This window comes from Talpa occidentalis, unplaced genomic scaffold (genome assembly GCF_014898055.3).
Source record: "Talpa occidentalis isolate TD23 unplaced genomic scaffold, MPIMG_talOcc4v2.1 talOcc4.12, whole genome shotgun sequence".
Taxonomy (NCBI): domain Eukaryota; kingdom Metazoa; phylum Chordata; class Mammalia; order Eulipotyphla; family Talpidae; genus Talpa; species Talpa occidentalis.
Window position 1 is genome coordinate 92,823,688 of NW_023601212.1, and position 17,159 is coordinate 92,840,846.

General features: G+C 40.9%; 2 protein-coding genes across 4 annotated transcripts in view; both read left to right on the top strand.

Moving 5' to 3' along the window:
• The window catches only part of SMG1 (SMG1 nonsense mediated mRNA decay associated PI3K related kinase), a 99,510-nt gene extending 94,899 nt beyond the window's left edge, over positions 1-4,611 (top strand). For all 3 annotated transcript variants that reach the window (XM_037507543.2, XM_054693822.1, XM_054693823.1), the window contains one exon: positions 128-4,611. In XM_037507543.2, the coding sequence (XP_037363440.1) occupies positions 128-205 (78 nt within the window). In that variant the 3' untranslated portion in view covers positions 206-4,611. The remainder of the gene's footprint in view (positions 1-127) is intronic.
• Positions 4,612-7,010: 2,399 nt separating this feature from the next.
• On the top strand, positions 7,011-15,293 carry ARL6IP1 (ADP ribosylation factor like GTPase 6 interacting protein 1). The gene is made up of 6 exons (XM_037507544.2): positions 7,011-7,141; positions 9,380-9,513; positions 9,995-10,114; positions 12,277-12,394; positions 12,932-13,016; positions 13,425-15,293. Exons 1-6 carry the CDS (start codon positions 7,106-7,108, stop codon positions 13,541-13,543), a joined length of 612 nt encoding a protein of 203 aa, XP_037363441.1. The 5' UTR covers positions 7,011-7,105; the 3' UTR covers positions 13,544-15,293.
• The last annotated feature ends 1,866 nt before the right edge of the window (positions 15,294-17,159 follow it).

Here is a 17,159-nt window from a genome sequence, read left to right on the forward strand (position 1 = left end):
AACTCTTTTTCTACAATAGCAGCTACATTGCCTTTCGGTAATTAATTTGGGTGATTAGAAACTGAAACAATTCATAAAACTCATGTACTTCTAAATTTTAAGTGACTTTACGATCCTCTTTTTATAGGTTGACTATGTCATTAAGGAAGCAACTAATCTAGATAACTTGGCTCAGCTGTATGAAGGTTGGACAGCCTGGGTGTGAATGGCAAGGCATTAGATGAGTCTGGTTAAGCGAGGTCAGACATCCACCAGAATCAACTCAGCCTCAGGCATCCAAAGCCACACCACAGTCGGTGGTGATGCAACTGGGGGCTTACTCTGAGGAAACCTAGGAAATCTCGGTGCGCTACGAAGTGAATCCTGCAGGACAGCTGCACTCAGGGATACGCCCAACACCATGGCCTGCAACCCCAGGGTCAAGGGTGAAAGAAAGAAAGAAAGCTCACCGCCTGAACACGGAGATTGTCTTTCTGCCACAGAACAGCTGCAAACGTGTCAGGAGGTTAGCTGCAGAAAGAAATCGGGATGCCGCGGAGCACAGAGTGATTTGGAACTCCATTCCACCTGACCCTGTGTGTACAATCCAGGAAAAAACCCCGCTCAGAAACAGAGAATACTGGGGCCGAGAAGAAATCACAGCCAAGGAAGATTTGGTGCATTCAGATTCTAGTGTAACACTTGTTGCTTGGCAACAATACTGGTTGGGTTGACCAGTAAGCACAAACAGGCTGAATGAATTTCAGAAATGGACTGAAAACGGAGAGCTATGTAACAGTAACACTACATTGGAAGGACTTCTGAAATGAAGGGAAAAAAAAACAACCCACGTCCTCCTCCCCAACCCGCCACCACTACCCATTGCCCTTTACCTGATAGAGATTAGCCATCTTTCAAACTCATTTTTGTTTCAATCCTTTTATTTCTTATACTTTCGTCTCAGTGCTGTTAACAACTTACATTTGGAGTGATAAACAGAAATTTCTCCAAAACCATTGATAACATGGAAAATTCAAGGATTGTTTAAAGGTCTGATGATCACATTCAAAATGTTAATTCTGGTTATTTAAGTCATTTCTTTGATTCTATCATGTACAGTTTCCAGAATTGTCACTGTGCATTCAAAAGTAATGAATCTAACAAACATTTGATTTAATGTACACTCCCATTGCTTGTAGTGTGCATTTTTTGGAGGTCATTCAAATTTTCCCTCTTCTGTGATTGCTGTAGTTTCTTTCGTAGAAAATAGCTAATTCAGTGTAATCATCTACCTTTTTAAAAACCAGGATAGAGTACCTATTAGAGTTTTACCTTGTTGATGACAGATTAACAATAAAGTGATGTTCAGGTGGAGGTAGAGTGAAATGTCTTTTAATTCAGTTTTCTTATTTGATACTTAATTTTAATTTACAAGGTGATACTTTTAATTTACAAAGTGTAAGTTACACTTTTGATTTACAAACTGTAAATTAAGAGTGCTTTTGTTACCTGGCATTTTAGGACATATATATGAAAACATCAGCGAAAAAGAGAACCACCACCATTTTTCATCAGGTTCAATTACTAGTCTGTGAAGTACTTTATTTTTTGTACAATTTCTACAGTTTGCTGTTCAGTAACACATTGCAAGAGTTCATGATCAAGGTTTCCTTAAATTAGCACTGCATTTCAATACTGACCATGTAAATTCCATTGTTGACCCAAAATAAAAATCCAGACTAGGATTCTTAAAATCATATATCACCACAAACTAAAATATGGTTAAAATCTTGAATACATCTTTTTCCTACGTTTGAGAGATTGCTTTCTAGTTACCAGACTTCACAAACAAAAGGTACTAAGGATAAATTCCACATAGCTCTGGCCTTTTCTGTATTCTAATTGCCACAGTAATCTATAATCTTTCAATACCCAGAACAGAATGCATTTCAGTATCAGTGTTTTTTTTTTGTTTTTTTTTTTGTTTTTTTTTTTTACTATTTTGACGAGTATTGCAAGAGTGGTGGTATGTTTAAATACCCATGTGTCTAATAACAAGTTAAGGAAACCCATGCATCAAATTTTATTTTCTTCATCTTGCCTCATTTTCACAATCAAAACAACTTAGCTGGAATAATGATGCCATATTGTATTTTGCACTCTGCTTTATTTCCTAAAGACTGTGGGAGCCATTGCATTCATCACTTGATTACCTCTGCTCTCTTAAGATGAAACAGGTTTTTCAGCAACATTCTTTATTGTCACAGGAAAAACTTTTGTCACAATAATAAAACCAGTTCACACTAGTTTGTCTTCTCTAGGTGGTATTCAAAAATTAGTTCCTCTTTGTTAAAAAAGATAAATACATGGATTTTATTGCCTGTGAATTTTAGGCTTCAGAGGTACCTGCAAAAATATATGCCTCTGGTAAATTATCTGCCACTTTAATTTTACAATGGTCCCTCAGAGAATAGTGTGGCATATACATGTTTGGTCCGGGGCAGATATGAATTACTGATGACTTCAAAGCTTAATCTTTGCTGCACTCTGGACAATGAGACCCTCATCGTAGGGCTTGGCTTTCTCTGGGAAGTCATTCTAAAAGGCGCCTTGTCATTTTGAACTTTTGTAAAAGACCTCAACAGAAGTTTTATCAGCAGGTAAAAGGCCCTAGCGGTAGAGCAGATTGAAGACGGCGCTGTATTTTGGGGATCATCCTGTAAAATAATGTAAAGCTTAAGAGTGCTGTAGTTAGAAAGTCATACATTTATGATGATACAAAGTACCTGTGGAAAACCAGGGAATCTGCTCTTCTCTCAGATTCAGGGGGTATAGGATAACCTACAAACCACCTCTTCTTCATTGTACCCCTGGAAACTGAGGTTTCTTTTAAGTGTTCCTGTCTTTCATTTGCTAGAATTGCCTGACTTTTAGTTGCTATCTCTATTAAGCTGTGGAGTTTTAGTAGTTCATGAAGCTGTCTATTCCTGTTTCTTTGGTGTGTCTTATAGTATCTATTTCTGGTCATGAGTTCTTTATAGAATTTGCTAATTACTAGGTTCTTTCGTGTCTGACATGTAGTTGTTTTTCACATATGTGAGATTTCTATGTGAGAATTGAGAATCAAGCTCTTGATCTGTTTTTCTGAATTGCTTTTTTAGTGCCCAAACCCCAGGTTTAGGGTGAGGGTTTGTAATACAAAGAAAAACTTCCATCACTCTGCCCTTAACTCTTGCCTCTATTACCTAAGCTTAGTATGTAGTTTTCTTAATATTGTCCAGTGTTTGGTGTTACTGGCATTTTTTTTTTTAATTGTGGTTTATCTGATGTGTGAAATTTAAGGAAAGAGCCATTTTAAAATGCCAAGCAGGGCAATGCAAGTACAGCCAAATATTAGAGTTGATGTGCAATCTTAGGTCCTTTTAAACCTGGGGTATTATAGGCAGTACTTTGAAACAAAAAGTCTTCCTGGCCTATTTTCCTCCACATGTTTGTAATTACGCTGGGGGCTTACTTTTTTGGCAGTACTAAAATCAAGGGAGCTGGTTCTTCTTTTCTCCCAATTCTTTTCATAGTAAAGAAAGCACCTACAATTAGCCTGTTAGTCTGATTCATATACATCAAAAATCAGTGAATGCTGTGTTAGCATATTTAAGTATCCTTGTTTTACACAAAATTAGTTATGAAAACCGATGGCCTTCTATTCTGTAACTTGTGGAGCTTGTGAAATTCCAGTATTTTAGAGCAAAGACATCCCCTTCCTTAAATCAAAGGGTAAATAGGATACATTGATGCAGGTTTCACTAAAAGAGAAGGCCTTTTGTTTTCAATATTTGGGTTGTACTAAAAGATTCCATTAATGGGGAAAAAACTAGCATTACAAAATTTTACAAACATTGGGGGAGGGAAAATTAAATTCACTGTATTATGAACCCCTATGGGTTTGTTGCACTTTTCCTGCTTTGTAGGCCTGGGTAATAGTCTCACCATCCCTTATCTACAAAGGCAAAGAGGTTCAAGGTGGTCTCTTGCTTTCAGTGGGTATTGGGCTGGACTTACCTAGGGAAAAAGCTGTTGTGCTAATGTGAAAATGTCATACAATTAGCTTGACTTTTGAAGATGGTAAGCTTAAGGAAATGCATGTCGTTCTGAAATGCAGACTTGTTTTTCTTTCAAAACAAGCTGATTTTTTTTTTTTTTTCTTTTCCTGGTAGTCTTAAGTTTCAGCTCCTGTTTTAAGTTCTTGTGTCAGTTATTTTTCTGGTTTAAACTTCCCTTGCATTTTCCACCTGTAATGTCCATGGCGATGACATCATAGTTCACTTACCTGTTGATTTACTTTTTTATTATAAGAGCAAATTAAGTTGAAACTAAATCTTCCTTGTCTTAGTAACATTGTATAAATAAAGTGACTTCTCTGTACAAAAGGTTGCAATGCCTCCTGATGGATATAATTTTGTGATTGTATTTAAGATTAAAAGATGAATAAATCACACCAGCTTCCTGAAAACATTCTTGATGCATCTTTTGGAAAACAAAAATATATGCCTACTTTGTGCATATTTGCATTAATGTGGCAAAGATTGTATGAAATACCTGTTTTTCAAAAAATAAACGTTTCAAAATGGCATGTAAGCTTTGAATTTATTTGGTCAAAGTAGGTTCCAGAAAACTTTATTTTGGAATATGGGTACCTTTTTTTTTTAAGCACTAATAACAAAATTTAAAAAAAATTAGTGTTTTGTCCCCAGAGTTCCATTGTGTCTTTGAACAGCAGTGGAAATTTTACTAAGCTGGGAAACTTCTTAGTATTAAGACCCAATTTATGTAGCTTAATTTAGATAATACTTAAAAAAACAACAACTCCTTGGGCCTCCCTGGAGTCAAATCTCAGCGCTATCACTGCTGAGGCCTGAGTTTCGTCCCTGGAGCTAACCCACATGGCACAGCAGACTCGCCTGTCTCGCCCCCTGCTCCCCTCAGTAGTATCTTTCTGCAGCTCTGCCCATTCTGTGCCCTGCTCTGGTGAATCCTTTCAGCCCCCACACCTCTGGCCTACACCTCAGTTCCACGCAAAATAAACCCCAAAAACTTCCTGTACATTATTATTGACATCTATATTCCCTGGGGAATGAAAGCACTAAAGGAAGAATTAAAACGTCCAGCTTGTTTTAATAGCTGTAAATTTGCATTTGTTGCTGCTGGATTGTTAGGATTTGAGTTTGCCGTTAGTCATCTGGCACAATTTAAAAGATCATATCCTGTATTTGTAGCACAGAAAGCTCAAGAAAAGTTCACTACAGGTGTATTTTAATAATTAGGCCAAAGTGAAAAGACCTTACAGCGGTGCTCCTAGGCTATGAAGTCCTAAAAAGGCCTGGAGATTTGGGAACACATTGAGTAACAAAAGGATTCCTTGGAGAACCCGTGTTAACAGTCGCTTGTGTTTTTTCCACCTTCATCAGTTTTATATGCTGGTGCTGAAAAATCTTCCTTTAATTGTAGGGGGCTTGTGTAATCCAGAAGTATTCTGTAGCAAAAAAAGCTACAGTAGTAAAGTCAGTTATTAAACAGCTAACTGGCACTTTACTAGATATACTCTGACTGCTGATTGGGACCTTTTTTGTAAGAGGTAGGAGAGGGTCTGCATCTCCAACTTGACAGCTTTAAAATCTCCCAAGTGGAGTCTTTGTTCATCAGCTGGCTGCATGTTAGCTACCAGCCCTCATCACCTCCAAATCCCAGAGTGGCACTGAAGTCTCCTTCCCTATAAAGGCTCCCCCCATCAAGTATTTCTACCTGATCCCAGGTGCTTTCCTGTTTTTTCAAGTATGCATGCCACATTTCCCCCGTTCCTGAAATGCACAATGCTGTGCCCCTGGCTGGCTTCCAGCAGTCTGGCCTACAGTCGTGCTCCCACATTTCTTGATGCCTTCTCTAAATTCTTTGGAACCTGGTAGTTCTTTAAGGGGTGCTTTGCAAAAGTCAATTTAAGTTCCATGACATCAATAATTATCAAAGGCTAAAAGGCTGCAAGTTAAAAACTGGCGAGCTTCACTGTACGCAGCATCCAAGGCCAGCATTTGACACTACTGCCTTTACACTGAGTCGCGAAGCAGCACTGGGTGCCTTTTGAAGTCCTGAGGGAAAGATGCAACAGTCAGTCCATCCCCGGGTTCCTGAAGGGCTAAAAACGCCACAGGTCAGGAGGTTTACCTCAGAGCGTGACCTCAAATGTCAGCAAGGTCTTGTCAAAACTAGCTCCTCTGGGGGTGAAGTTCGGCTTCGTCAGTAGCCTGGGGGCCCCGCAGAGGGCACTTTCTCCTAAAGACCCCCCAGGAAAGGCCCACGTTCCCAATCGGCGTCCGCTCCTGTTCTCACACCGGCCCGCCCCACCTTCCAGCGAGGCCTTTAGTCGTAAACCGGGAGGCATGAAAAACACCCCGAAAACCTACACCAATAGCTCCTTTCACGCAGCCTCCTGAGGTGGGCGTGAGGCTCGGAGCCACAAACCCAGGCAAAGCTGCGCAGGGGCCGGGCGGGGGCGGGGATCTGAACAGCGCGGGTCGTCCAGGGGCCCGGCCAGGCCGGCTCGGGGGTCCGCCAGCGCCCCCCGGCCGCCAGGAGTTTACATCACGGGCGCGCTTCCGCTCTCCGCCTGACTCTGCGTGGCGTATTTCTTCTACGACTAAGTTCTCCTCAGCGGCTCCGGGGCGGCTCTGAGGCCCAGCGCGAAGACACCGGGGTATCCACGCCGGGAGGCCGAGCCAGCCCAACGGCCCGCGAGGCGGCAGTTGAGCCGCTTCCGAAAGGCCTGGGCGGGGCGTCGCACAAGTCCTGGGCGTTGATTGGCCATTCCCTGACCCCGCCCTTCGGCCGGTGCGGCCTTGCTCTCCTTTGGCCTCGATTTCAAGCCATGCGCTGGGCAGCAGTTGGTCCGCTCTCCTCGAGCTGGATTTGATCTGTCCAATGAGGAGCGCGCTTCGCGCTGCCTGTCGGGAAAGGCGACCGGGCTATATAAGACGCCTGCGGGGCGTATCCTGGTGCTGGGGGCTCGGTGCGGGCGTTCCGGGCTGTGTTCTCCTGAAGGGCGACGTTCGCTCGCGGAGGCGGCACCTCTGGGACGATGGCGGAGGGAGATAACCGCAGCGCTAACCTGCTGGTGAGCGCCCTCTCCCCGAGAGAGAGACCCGAGCGGGGCCGCGGACCTGGGTGGGCGCGTTCCTGTCACTCGCCGCGGCCCGGCCCTCCTCCGCGGGCGCCCGGGCGGCGACGCGCGCCCCGCGGCCACCCCCGACACCCCCTGAGGAAGGCCCGGCGCGGGCCGAGGAGGGCGCGAGATTAGTCGCGGCGACGGGCTTGAGGAGGAAGTGGGAGAAGGGGTCGGTGGCGGAAGCCCGGGCCGGCCGGGCGGGCGGGGCTGCCCAGCGCCTTGGGGGCCGGGGCAGGCCCAGCCCTGTCCAGGGTCGCCCGTCCGTGAGCCTAACCCGGGGGCCCCGTCGTCTGTCCCCAGTGCGCGGGCAGGGGAATGCCTGTGGACAGTTGTCACGGCTTAAAATGGCAGGAGGCGGCGGCGCTCCGCGGGGAGCCGGGAGTGGGGTTCAGGTGGAAAGACAATGGGGTCGGCCGGGGCCTGGCGTGCGCCCGGGATCCGGGGGTTGAAGGACGACCGCAGGGCGGGGTGTGGTGAAGCCGAGACCCACAGGCGGGCACAGCTGACGAGCTGGAAGGCACAGTCTGGGCTGAAATGAGAGCGAAAGCGGTGTTTTCGCCGCCGTTGCCCTTCCCCCGGAAAGTCAGGCCTCGCACCGCAGCCACAACCGAAGAATTTGATTTTTGACTTGGTTTTCCAAGAGTACAGGTGGTAACGGGTGAAGGGACGTTGCTGGGCAGTGTTGATTGTGCGGGGTTTTCACTTTTTTTTTTTTTTAAGATTTATTTATGCAAACAAGAGCTGGGGTGCAGGCCAGAGGTGCGGGGGAGGGGGCGAGAGGATTCCCCAGACAGAGTGGGGAACAGAACAGGCAGATCTAATGAAATGCACTGCTGAGGGGAGCAGCGGGGAGACAGGAGAGGTCTGCCGTGCCATGAGGGTAGCTCCCTGGCTGGAGATCGAACTCGAGCTGCAGAGGCTGAGGACAGATTCATAGGTAGCGGCTTAACCCCTTGTGCCACCAGGGAGGCCCCGGGGTTTTCACTTTGCATTGGTTTTTAGAACTGTCTGACTGTTTAGTGAGCAGAACTAGCCCTAGCCAGGTTCCTTTTAAGAAGATTGACTGAGGCATCAAGAAATTGGAGTTGACACATCTATTGAAATGACAGGTTCTGGCCTAGAGTTCAGCTACTCTTTCCAGCAGAACAATAAAACGTCAGGAGAGCAAGGCCTTTGGTCTTGGACTTCCTGGATTCAAAACTGTTAATCTATGTGTATCTCAGTATCTTCACCTGTAAAATGAGGATAACAACATCTTGCCGCATGTGGGAAGACTGATTAAATGTATTGAATACTTGGCAGAGTTTCTAGCACAAAGTGAACTCAACTGTATGGTAAGCATGGTAGATACAGGCAGGAATACTGAAATCACCTCACTGCTCAGTATAACCCTAAATCTTTACTCAGATAAGGTGGCACTGACCCCTGTGCTGACATTTCTGGGGACACTTGGTTTCTTCTTGTTCCAGTTGTTTTTTTTCCCTCTACCAAAATTGTCTGAAGGGCTTTTTTGCCAGCATTAGCTCATCCCGGAAGTCCACTTTCAACTGATTGTCTGATTTGAGAAAAACTTAGTCTGACCAAAATTTAAGTGTAAGCAGCAGTTTGGAGATATGTTTACTTTAAAGCATCAAGTAATTTGGTGAAAGTAGTTTTCCTTAATTTGCAAATGAGGGAAAGGTCTAAATGATTCCATTACACAAAGAGCTATTTTAGAAATTGCTATTCAGAGAGAGGCTTTCCTAATGGATTTAGAATAGGGGTTCAAATCAATGAAATGACAAAACAACAGATCAATTCTAACCACCTGAAATGAACTTCAAGTGATGTAATTTTGTAGACTGGGCACTGCCACTTAGTGGTGTGTAATTGTGGGAAAGGTAGTTAATTAAGCATTCTGAGTTCACTTTCTGTAATTGTAAAATGGGTCTTCTTATCCTTTCCTCCCGGGCCTCTCTAAGGATTATGTTATATCAGGCATGTAAAAGAGTAGATAGTGCCCCCATTAATTTCTGTCTCTGGTAGCAACCTTGCAGGGTTTTTCAGAAATTAACCTGTTTAGTAAGATAATGATTTGGTTAAGAGCTATTTTGCATACTTGGTGCCTTAGAAGAATTTTAACTCTCTAGGAACGACAGAAATTTTGAGAGTAGTTAAACGGTCACTTTAAATGTTGATCATATCCAGGCTGCAGAGACTGCAAGTCTGGAAGAGCAGCTGCAAGGATGGGGAGAAGTGATGCTGATGGCTGATAAAGTCCTCCGATGGGAAAGAGCCTGGTTTCCACCTGCCATCATGGGTGTGGTTTCTTTGGTGTTTCTGTAAGTGAGCTATTAAATTTCTATGGATTGTGCTTATTAGTTATAAGGGCTCAGGTAAAACACTGCCTCCATTTATGAAAGTGCCTGAAGTCTTTTGTAATGTGTAATCTGGAAAGAATGCCTTTTCTTAGAGCAGTTTTCTCAGTTTTCAGAATTTGTAGCACTTACATAAACTTGTAATCTAATGCAGTTGAATTAAGAACTGACTCAAACTTTTTGGCCTTAAGATACTTTATACTTCTAACAAATACTGAGGACCCCAAAGAGCTTTTATTTTATCTCTTGATATTTACATTAACCATTACAGCTTGTCACCGTGTCATGAAGGCTTTGGAAAACCACTCTGAGAAAATTAGAATGAAAAGGGCAAGTGACTTTTTTTGGGAACTAACTAGTGGACTAAGTGGTAAATAGTCAAACTTACCTTCACAACTATGAATACTAATGACTTTCTCTAATTTTTTTTTTTTTTTTTAAACAGGACTATCTACTATCTAGATCCATCTGTTCTATCCGGTGTTTCCTGTTTTGTTATGTTTTTGTGCTTGGCTGACTACCTTGTTCCCATTCTTGCACCTAGAATTTTTGGCTCCAATAAATGGTAGGTGGCATAATCATTTGGCAGCCTAGCTTCTGAAAAGTTACTGGATGATCTGTGTCTGTAATTAGTAGACACTACGGGGTTGGATTTATTGCTTTTATGTGAAGACTCTGTTAAATCAGAGTAAATCATGAATTTGCAGTACTTTCATCACCATAGTTCTTTCAAGGTCAAGCTTTTATTTTGAAATTGTTTTTCTTTTTAGGCCTTTCAATGGAAGTAAGTTTTTAAAAGTAACATTTTATCAAGGATGGCAGAGCTCATAGTGAGTTTTCTGTAAAAGTAGTATGTTTATATTTTATATTTCCACTGATACTTAAAATGTATAACATTAGTTTCATAAGTTACTTTTAAATGAATACAAAAACAGTAACTGGTAGATTTTTGTCCAGTCAGCAGCTATTTATTCAATGTCTACTGATAGGTACTGTTCTAGGTACTGTGAAATAATTTGACCTTTAAAATTTGCATTTAAGGTTGAGCCAAGGCCATGCAGGGATGGCTATCAGCATAGCAAGTGCTTCAGAGTAGATTCAAGCACTGTATACAACTGGATTGTTGATAACAATTTTACCAGTCTTTGATTTGTTACTTATGAGCACCTAAGATTGAGTTAAGTGGCTATAGGTCACATTAAAGTGTTTCTTTCTTTCTTTCTTTTTTTTTTTTTTTGCCTATGTGCTGGGGGATGGAGGGATGAGATGGTTCACCAGAGGCAGAGTGGGGAGCAGAACAGGATAGGTCTGCTGTGCCATGTGGGTTAGTGTCCCTGGTTGGGGAAGTAGTGGTGATAGCGCTGACTTAACCCCTAGGCCACCAGGGAGGCCCCAGGTTACATTAAAGTATTTTAACTTCCCTCCATAATGTTGGATTTCTCACTTTAAATCTAAATAAATGACTAAAGCTAGATGTTGGAATAGATTTTTTTTCTCCTAGTTGCTCTTCTCCTTGGTTGTTTATTCTAATTTGATAGTCTGTTTATGCCTTTACTTTTTGTTATTGTTCTGATAATAGCAATTTATAATTCTATAAAAATAAGAATTTTACATGTGTACCTTCTGGATCTTTGAGGACAAATGGACACTTAGTCATGTTTATTTAAAGGCTTCCCCATAGCAGAATAGTGTTAGGAAATGTACTTTGAGTTGTTTTACAGTTATGAATTACGTTGCTGTTTATTGGGCAAGTTTGTAACCATGCAGTGTAACAGTTCAACAAAAGAAATCAACCTCTGACCTTGATTTTATTAGATGACATTTTAAGCTGCTAATTCATAACTCCTGGAGGAAAGTTTTTAGAAATAAATGCTGATAGTTTCTTCTAGTTATCAGTATGTGACTCAGTCTTGTCGACAAAGCCATTTTAGTTTTTGATCTTAAGGGGAAGGACACTGTTGCACTGCCACAGTCTAGCCTTGACCAAGGGCAGCATATAAGGTCTGATTGTTTACAAGAAGTTCCAAGGCTCAGCAGAAACCCTTCTGCTGTTTCTATCACTTGAGTTTTATCAGCCCCTCTCCCCCTGCCCTACCCCCAAAAAACTTTTTGTATTATTACTACTATTTTTATTTATGATTGTTTTCCCTCACTGGCATTAAATTTATAAAGAATTTGGATATGAGTTTTTGTTTCTGCCTTAGGTGAAATGTAGGAAGCCCAGTTTGAGGGTATTAAGCTTTGAATGCTAGTAGCTATTTTTTTAACATGAATGCTCAAATGTTACTGTTAACATTTTTCTCAAAACAGTGGGACTCTGATGGGCTACAATCCAGGATTCTTTAGGATCTGAAAAATAATATAGGAATAGAGAAAGTGTACTAATTTCTACATGGCCCATAGTGGCTGTGATGCTCTTGTTACTGTCATAAAGCAAACACAGCTTTACAATCATGTTTACCATTGCTTTAGTGTATTAACAACATGTGTTGTTAATGCATAGGCACACACGCACACATGCCTGCCCTACCATGTCTTTTTGTATAAACTTATTCTTGTGCTATAAAAGATGTCTTAGTGGTATAAGGACTTTTTCACCCTTTATAATAATGGATCATTGTTAACCTTTTTTTTTTTGAACATAGTTGTTTTAAATTTAGGAGAATAGTCTTATTTCTGTTTACTGTAGAGAGTTGCTTATAGCAAAAGGAAAAATTTTTTTTCTAGGACCACTGAGCAACAGCAAAGATTCCATGAAATCTGCAGCAATGTAATAAAATCTCGCCGCAGAACTGTGGGTTGGTGGAAACGCCTCTTCACTCTAAAGGAAGAAAAGCCTAAAATGGTACTTTATTTTTTTGAGTTATTTAAGTAAAGCAAAAATTTCTGGTTGAGTCAGTTTTTGCTTTCATTATAGTGTTTGATAGCCTTTTTTTTAATAGTTAGTTTGATATCTTCCATTATCCATTGGTTTAACTTTTTTGAATACATTCATAAATGTTTATCTTACTAGTTAAATTGAATCATTTGAAATTAAAGTTAGAGTTTGCATTTAGTTTTTCATTCTAGTATGACAAAAATTTTATTTCACTTTTTTACTTACTGAAATAAAAAACATGCATAGCATTTGCTCTTTTTCAGGTTCACATGAGGTTGCAATTATCAACTGTATAAGTAATGATTTCTCTTTTAAGCTAATTAATATATAAGTTAATACTAGGAAGAAATGTATCTAAATTCTATGGATTTTTATACATAGTTAATATTTTTAAAGAAAAGTGGTAATAAAGACTGAATTATTCTATCTTTTGAAATGACCTCTGAAATCTATGCTTTTTAGTTTGTTCTAGGAATTGACAATTCTTGTTCTTTTCATTATTAGTACTTCATGACCATGATCGTTTCTCTTGCTGCGGTTGCTTGGGTAGGACAGCAAGTCCACAACCTTCTTCTCACCTACCTGATAGGTAAGTCTGTGAGGTACTGCAGGCACGGCCTGGCCCGAGGTGTTTTTCATCAGAACTTAGTAAACAAGTGTGTGTGTTTGCTTGTTCAGTTTGGGCACTACTTAAAGAACTATAGGAGTATAGAAATTTAGCTGAGAAAGTTCCTTGTTTACAGGGAGCTTGTGTTATAGGACGCTAAGTCAGAGAACATAACCAAGATGGGAAGCAAAATGTTAGATGTGAAAATAAGTAGTAAGTTATCTGAGGTGTAAAGGCAGAAGTTTCTGGGGCTAAATACCACTGGAAGTACTAGATTTCATATTGCTTCCTCCCATCAGAATGTCTAATAGTCTGGGAAACTACATTCTCTAAAATGTAATAACCTTTAGAAAATTAATTGCTGCTTATTTAATTTTCTTTCTTTTTAAGTGACTTTCTTACTGTTGCTTCCTGGACTGAACCAACATGGAATCATTTCGAAGTACATTGGAATGGCCAAAAGGGAGATAAACAAGCTTCTCAAACAAAAAGAAAAGAAAAATGAATAGTGAATCTGCTTCATTCAGTGTGACTAATCGCATATACATTGTCCATGGAACCAGTTTCTGTTATGCTGTCTGGATACTAAATGTTACAGAAGCAGCTCTTTGCGCCCTCATTTTGCCCTTAGTTAACAGAAATTCAGATTTGCCAACTCAGCTTCATTCATAGTGTCTTCGTGTCAAGTGTTGCTGGGTGTATTCTCTCAGTTGGCCTTATATGGACAACTCATTTGTATGACTTATTTTGATTTTTCTCATCCAGGATTCATTGAATTCTTACATTTAGGCAACTTCCTGTAAAATAACCTAGTGGTGTCTTTCACCCCTTAGTACAGTTAACAGTGACTTTGGGTAATTGTCCAACTGATCTGTGTTTTAGCTAGATAGAAGGTAGTGGTCTGTGGCTACAGGAAGCTGGTTCTACTGTCTGCTTCCACAGTCTACTTAAAAAACTGTCTGGCTTTTCATGAATATAGAAACCACATAAGAGACCAATTAAGAGTCATTCCTCATTTTGTTTCTCTATCATGGGTGAAGACTCCTCATGGAATAAAGTGAATGAAATTCCATGCGCCAGAATGTATTGGTTTCTCCCTGTGCAAAACGTAGCAAGCTGTAAGAAACAGTGATGTTTTCTCCCAAATGGGACTATGACAGGCTTAGAGCTTTTGTCCTCTTGCACTTAAACTTCAAGTTAGTAAATCCTTAAAAGCTTTTCAATAACAGACTTCCAAAAGATCATATTTATGATTTTTAGCCTACTTTTAATTTCTGATTTTCAGCTGACTGAAGCTGAACCTTAATAGGTTAAGACTCATTGTCTTTGATCTTTACTCCAAGACCAACCAGTAAAGAACAAAAGTCTTCCTGTGTTCAGTCAAGATTCACTTCAGTAGACAATAATCTTAACTAATTTGTCAAGACCCAAATAAGCCTTTAAAGGTAAGCCTCAGGATTCTCATTTAATGGTAATTCTGGCTGCTTTGGTCCCTACAGATTGGGCATAGAAGTAGTTACTAGGAAGGTGTCCATGTAGTTTATGCTCTGAAGAATATAAGGACTGGTGGTGAGAACAGATTCTGGGTGATGAGAGTTGGCTTTGCTCTACAGCGATTCTAACTCCTTGACAAGCTGCTTAGCGACAGTCTCCCTCTCAGCAGCTAGAAATTTAGAGTAGCTGAAATTTGTAGGAATGAACCTCTGAGGGCTGAAAATGTGAATTTTTTTGAACATTCTTAAACTGATTTGCTGTAATATAGTTTTGTGAATTTACTGCACTGATGTTGTAAGACCTGGACCTTGTGGTTTTTCTGTCCCTAAATAAGTACTGTTTTCTCCCCTTCAATATTGCTGTAAACAGTGGCATCCATGTAGCATATGTTTGAGTTTTTCCCTTATGTTTCGTATGAAAACTACAAACTACCTTAATTTACGTGTGTTTTTCCCTTGTAAATAACCTGTCTTCCTACCTGGATTTTTGTGTGTGTACTTGTTCTACCAATTAACTACTTTTGCAGTTTTAATCCTGTATTATTTCTTTCACTTTGTTTTGTGGAAAAGGGGAAAATTATAAAAAGCTTGGAATCCCTCTTTGTGTCTTACTTTCTTAATAGCCAATACAATGTTTACATGATTGGATTTATAAATCTCATTAATGAACCACCCTGTTGATCACTACATGCCTGTACTCTTTTAAGAACAAAATGAAATAAAGGTTTAAATTTACTCAGCGAACACCCTGGCACCGTGCTAGATGAAAAAGGAAATAGAGTGAATGAGTTAGTGATGGCTGTGCTGGAAGAATAGGGAACAAGGCAGGCTGAGGAGAGAAGCTGGATGTGGGCTGCTCTGTACCCCAGGGCCTGCCTCTGGGTTTGGTATACAAGGTTCTTGGTAAGTAATTGGTGGATAATTTTTATCTGCACTTGATTTTTTTTTAAATTAAAGCTCAAATTGGATGTTTTATTTATTTTTTATTGGGCTTCACTGTCTATACTTTGTGGCCCTGGGAATGGATTTAATATCAAATCCTGAGCCACCCCTAAAGCATGTGGATCCTTTAGAGCCTCCTGTGGCTTTGGTGATGTCTAGAAAAGAGAAGTGACTCAGTCACCATTGGTTTCTGGCTGCTTGAGGCTGTGAAATGCTGGTTTTCTACCAAGTATCAGAGGTTACTTCTCAGTTCAGTCTCTCTGGGCTGACTTCCCAGTGCAGCTCAGCTACCCCTATGCCAGCTGCTCTAGTCACAGCGATACTGCCTTTTGGGCCTTGATCTGGCACCAATTTGTAGCCGTCCTGTCATTTCAGAGTGTACAGGGTGAGTTTGTTGTGCCAAGAAGAGTGAAAGAATTTGGGAGCTTTTAGGAGTGGTGATTTAATGCCACCAGGTCATCTTCCACAGGTTGCTGTTTATCTTAGCCCACTTCTAGGTTCCAGTTAGCTTCTTGGTAGATTCACATCCCCTTGTCTCCAGGAGCTGTCATCAGCCTCTCCCCACTCACTTTTCCTAACATTTTGGGATCAGGTACAGACCTAGATCCAAACCCCATCCAGCAGTCTATTAGCTTAGACTAGTAACCACTTTGCTTTATCTTCTTAAAACAAGAGTTTTAAGTCCGTTGAAGATTGAATTTAGTTTTCTCATTTGTGAAATGGGGATAACAGAGCTCTAGCTATCAGCATTGTATAATCACATTTATTTTGAGGAGGCACTGAGTTAATCTATAGCCAGTTAATCTTAGTGACAGTCATGAATTGGTAATTGACAGATCAAATGGCATTTGCTCTGAAAGCTGCATAAACATCCCCGGCCATCTCTGCATCCCACTTCAGGTGGCATATTGCTGGGTATTGGTGGTATTTAGAGGTATGTACTCCCACCCCCATTGGGGTCTGAATCTTTCATAAATACAGGAAAGTTATTTTTGTACCCGCCATCTGGCACATGGTAGGCACTCATGGATGGATGGATGGATGGATGAATGAGTGAATAAAGTGTGTGAAGAGATTTTTATAATGACATCAAAGCTCTTGAAGGCAAGTGGGTTTATTCACATAACTCCCTACTCTTGCTAAGGTCCTTAAGGTGAACTCCATATTTTAATAAATAGAACAGGTAAGTGTACAGGAAACCAGTTTCAAGAGAATTTTCATTTAAAACGCAGATGATTCTTGGGTAATAAAGTTGTAACCAGAGAATTCCATATCCCTGAGAAGTTCAAATTGGATCTTTGCTTTCTTGACCACTTAGGATTTGAGAAGTGGAGGGATGGGTGCAGTGGGCTGAGACTGTATTAGTAACTAATGTTGATGGAGCACTCACCAGGCCAGGTTTGTGTTCCTCTCCTTTATATGGATTATTCTATTTACCCTTATAGCAACATCAAGTGGTTGGTATTATCACTCCCATTTTACAGATGGGAAAATTGATTTCCTCATTCATTTATTAAATATGTATCAAGGACCTAGGATATGCCACATAACTTCTCTAGAAGCTGTAGAAAATTATGGCAGTGAAAAATACCAAATCCCTGTTTGCTGGCCTGTACCCCAGCTCTTGTGTGCATAAATAAATACATCTAAAAAAAAAAAAGGAATTTGGATTTTATTGAGTGCCTTGGGA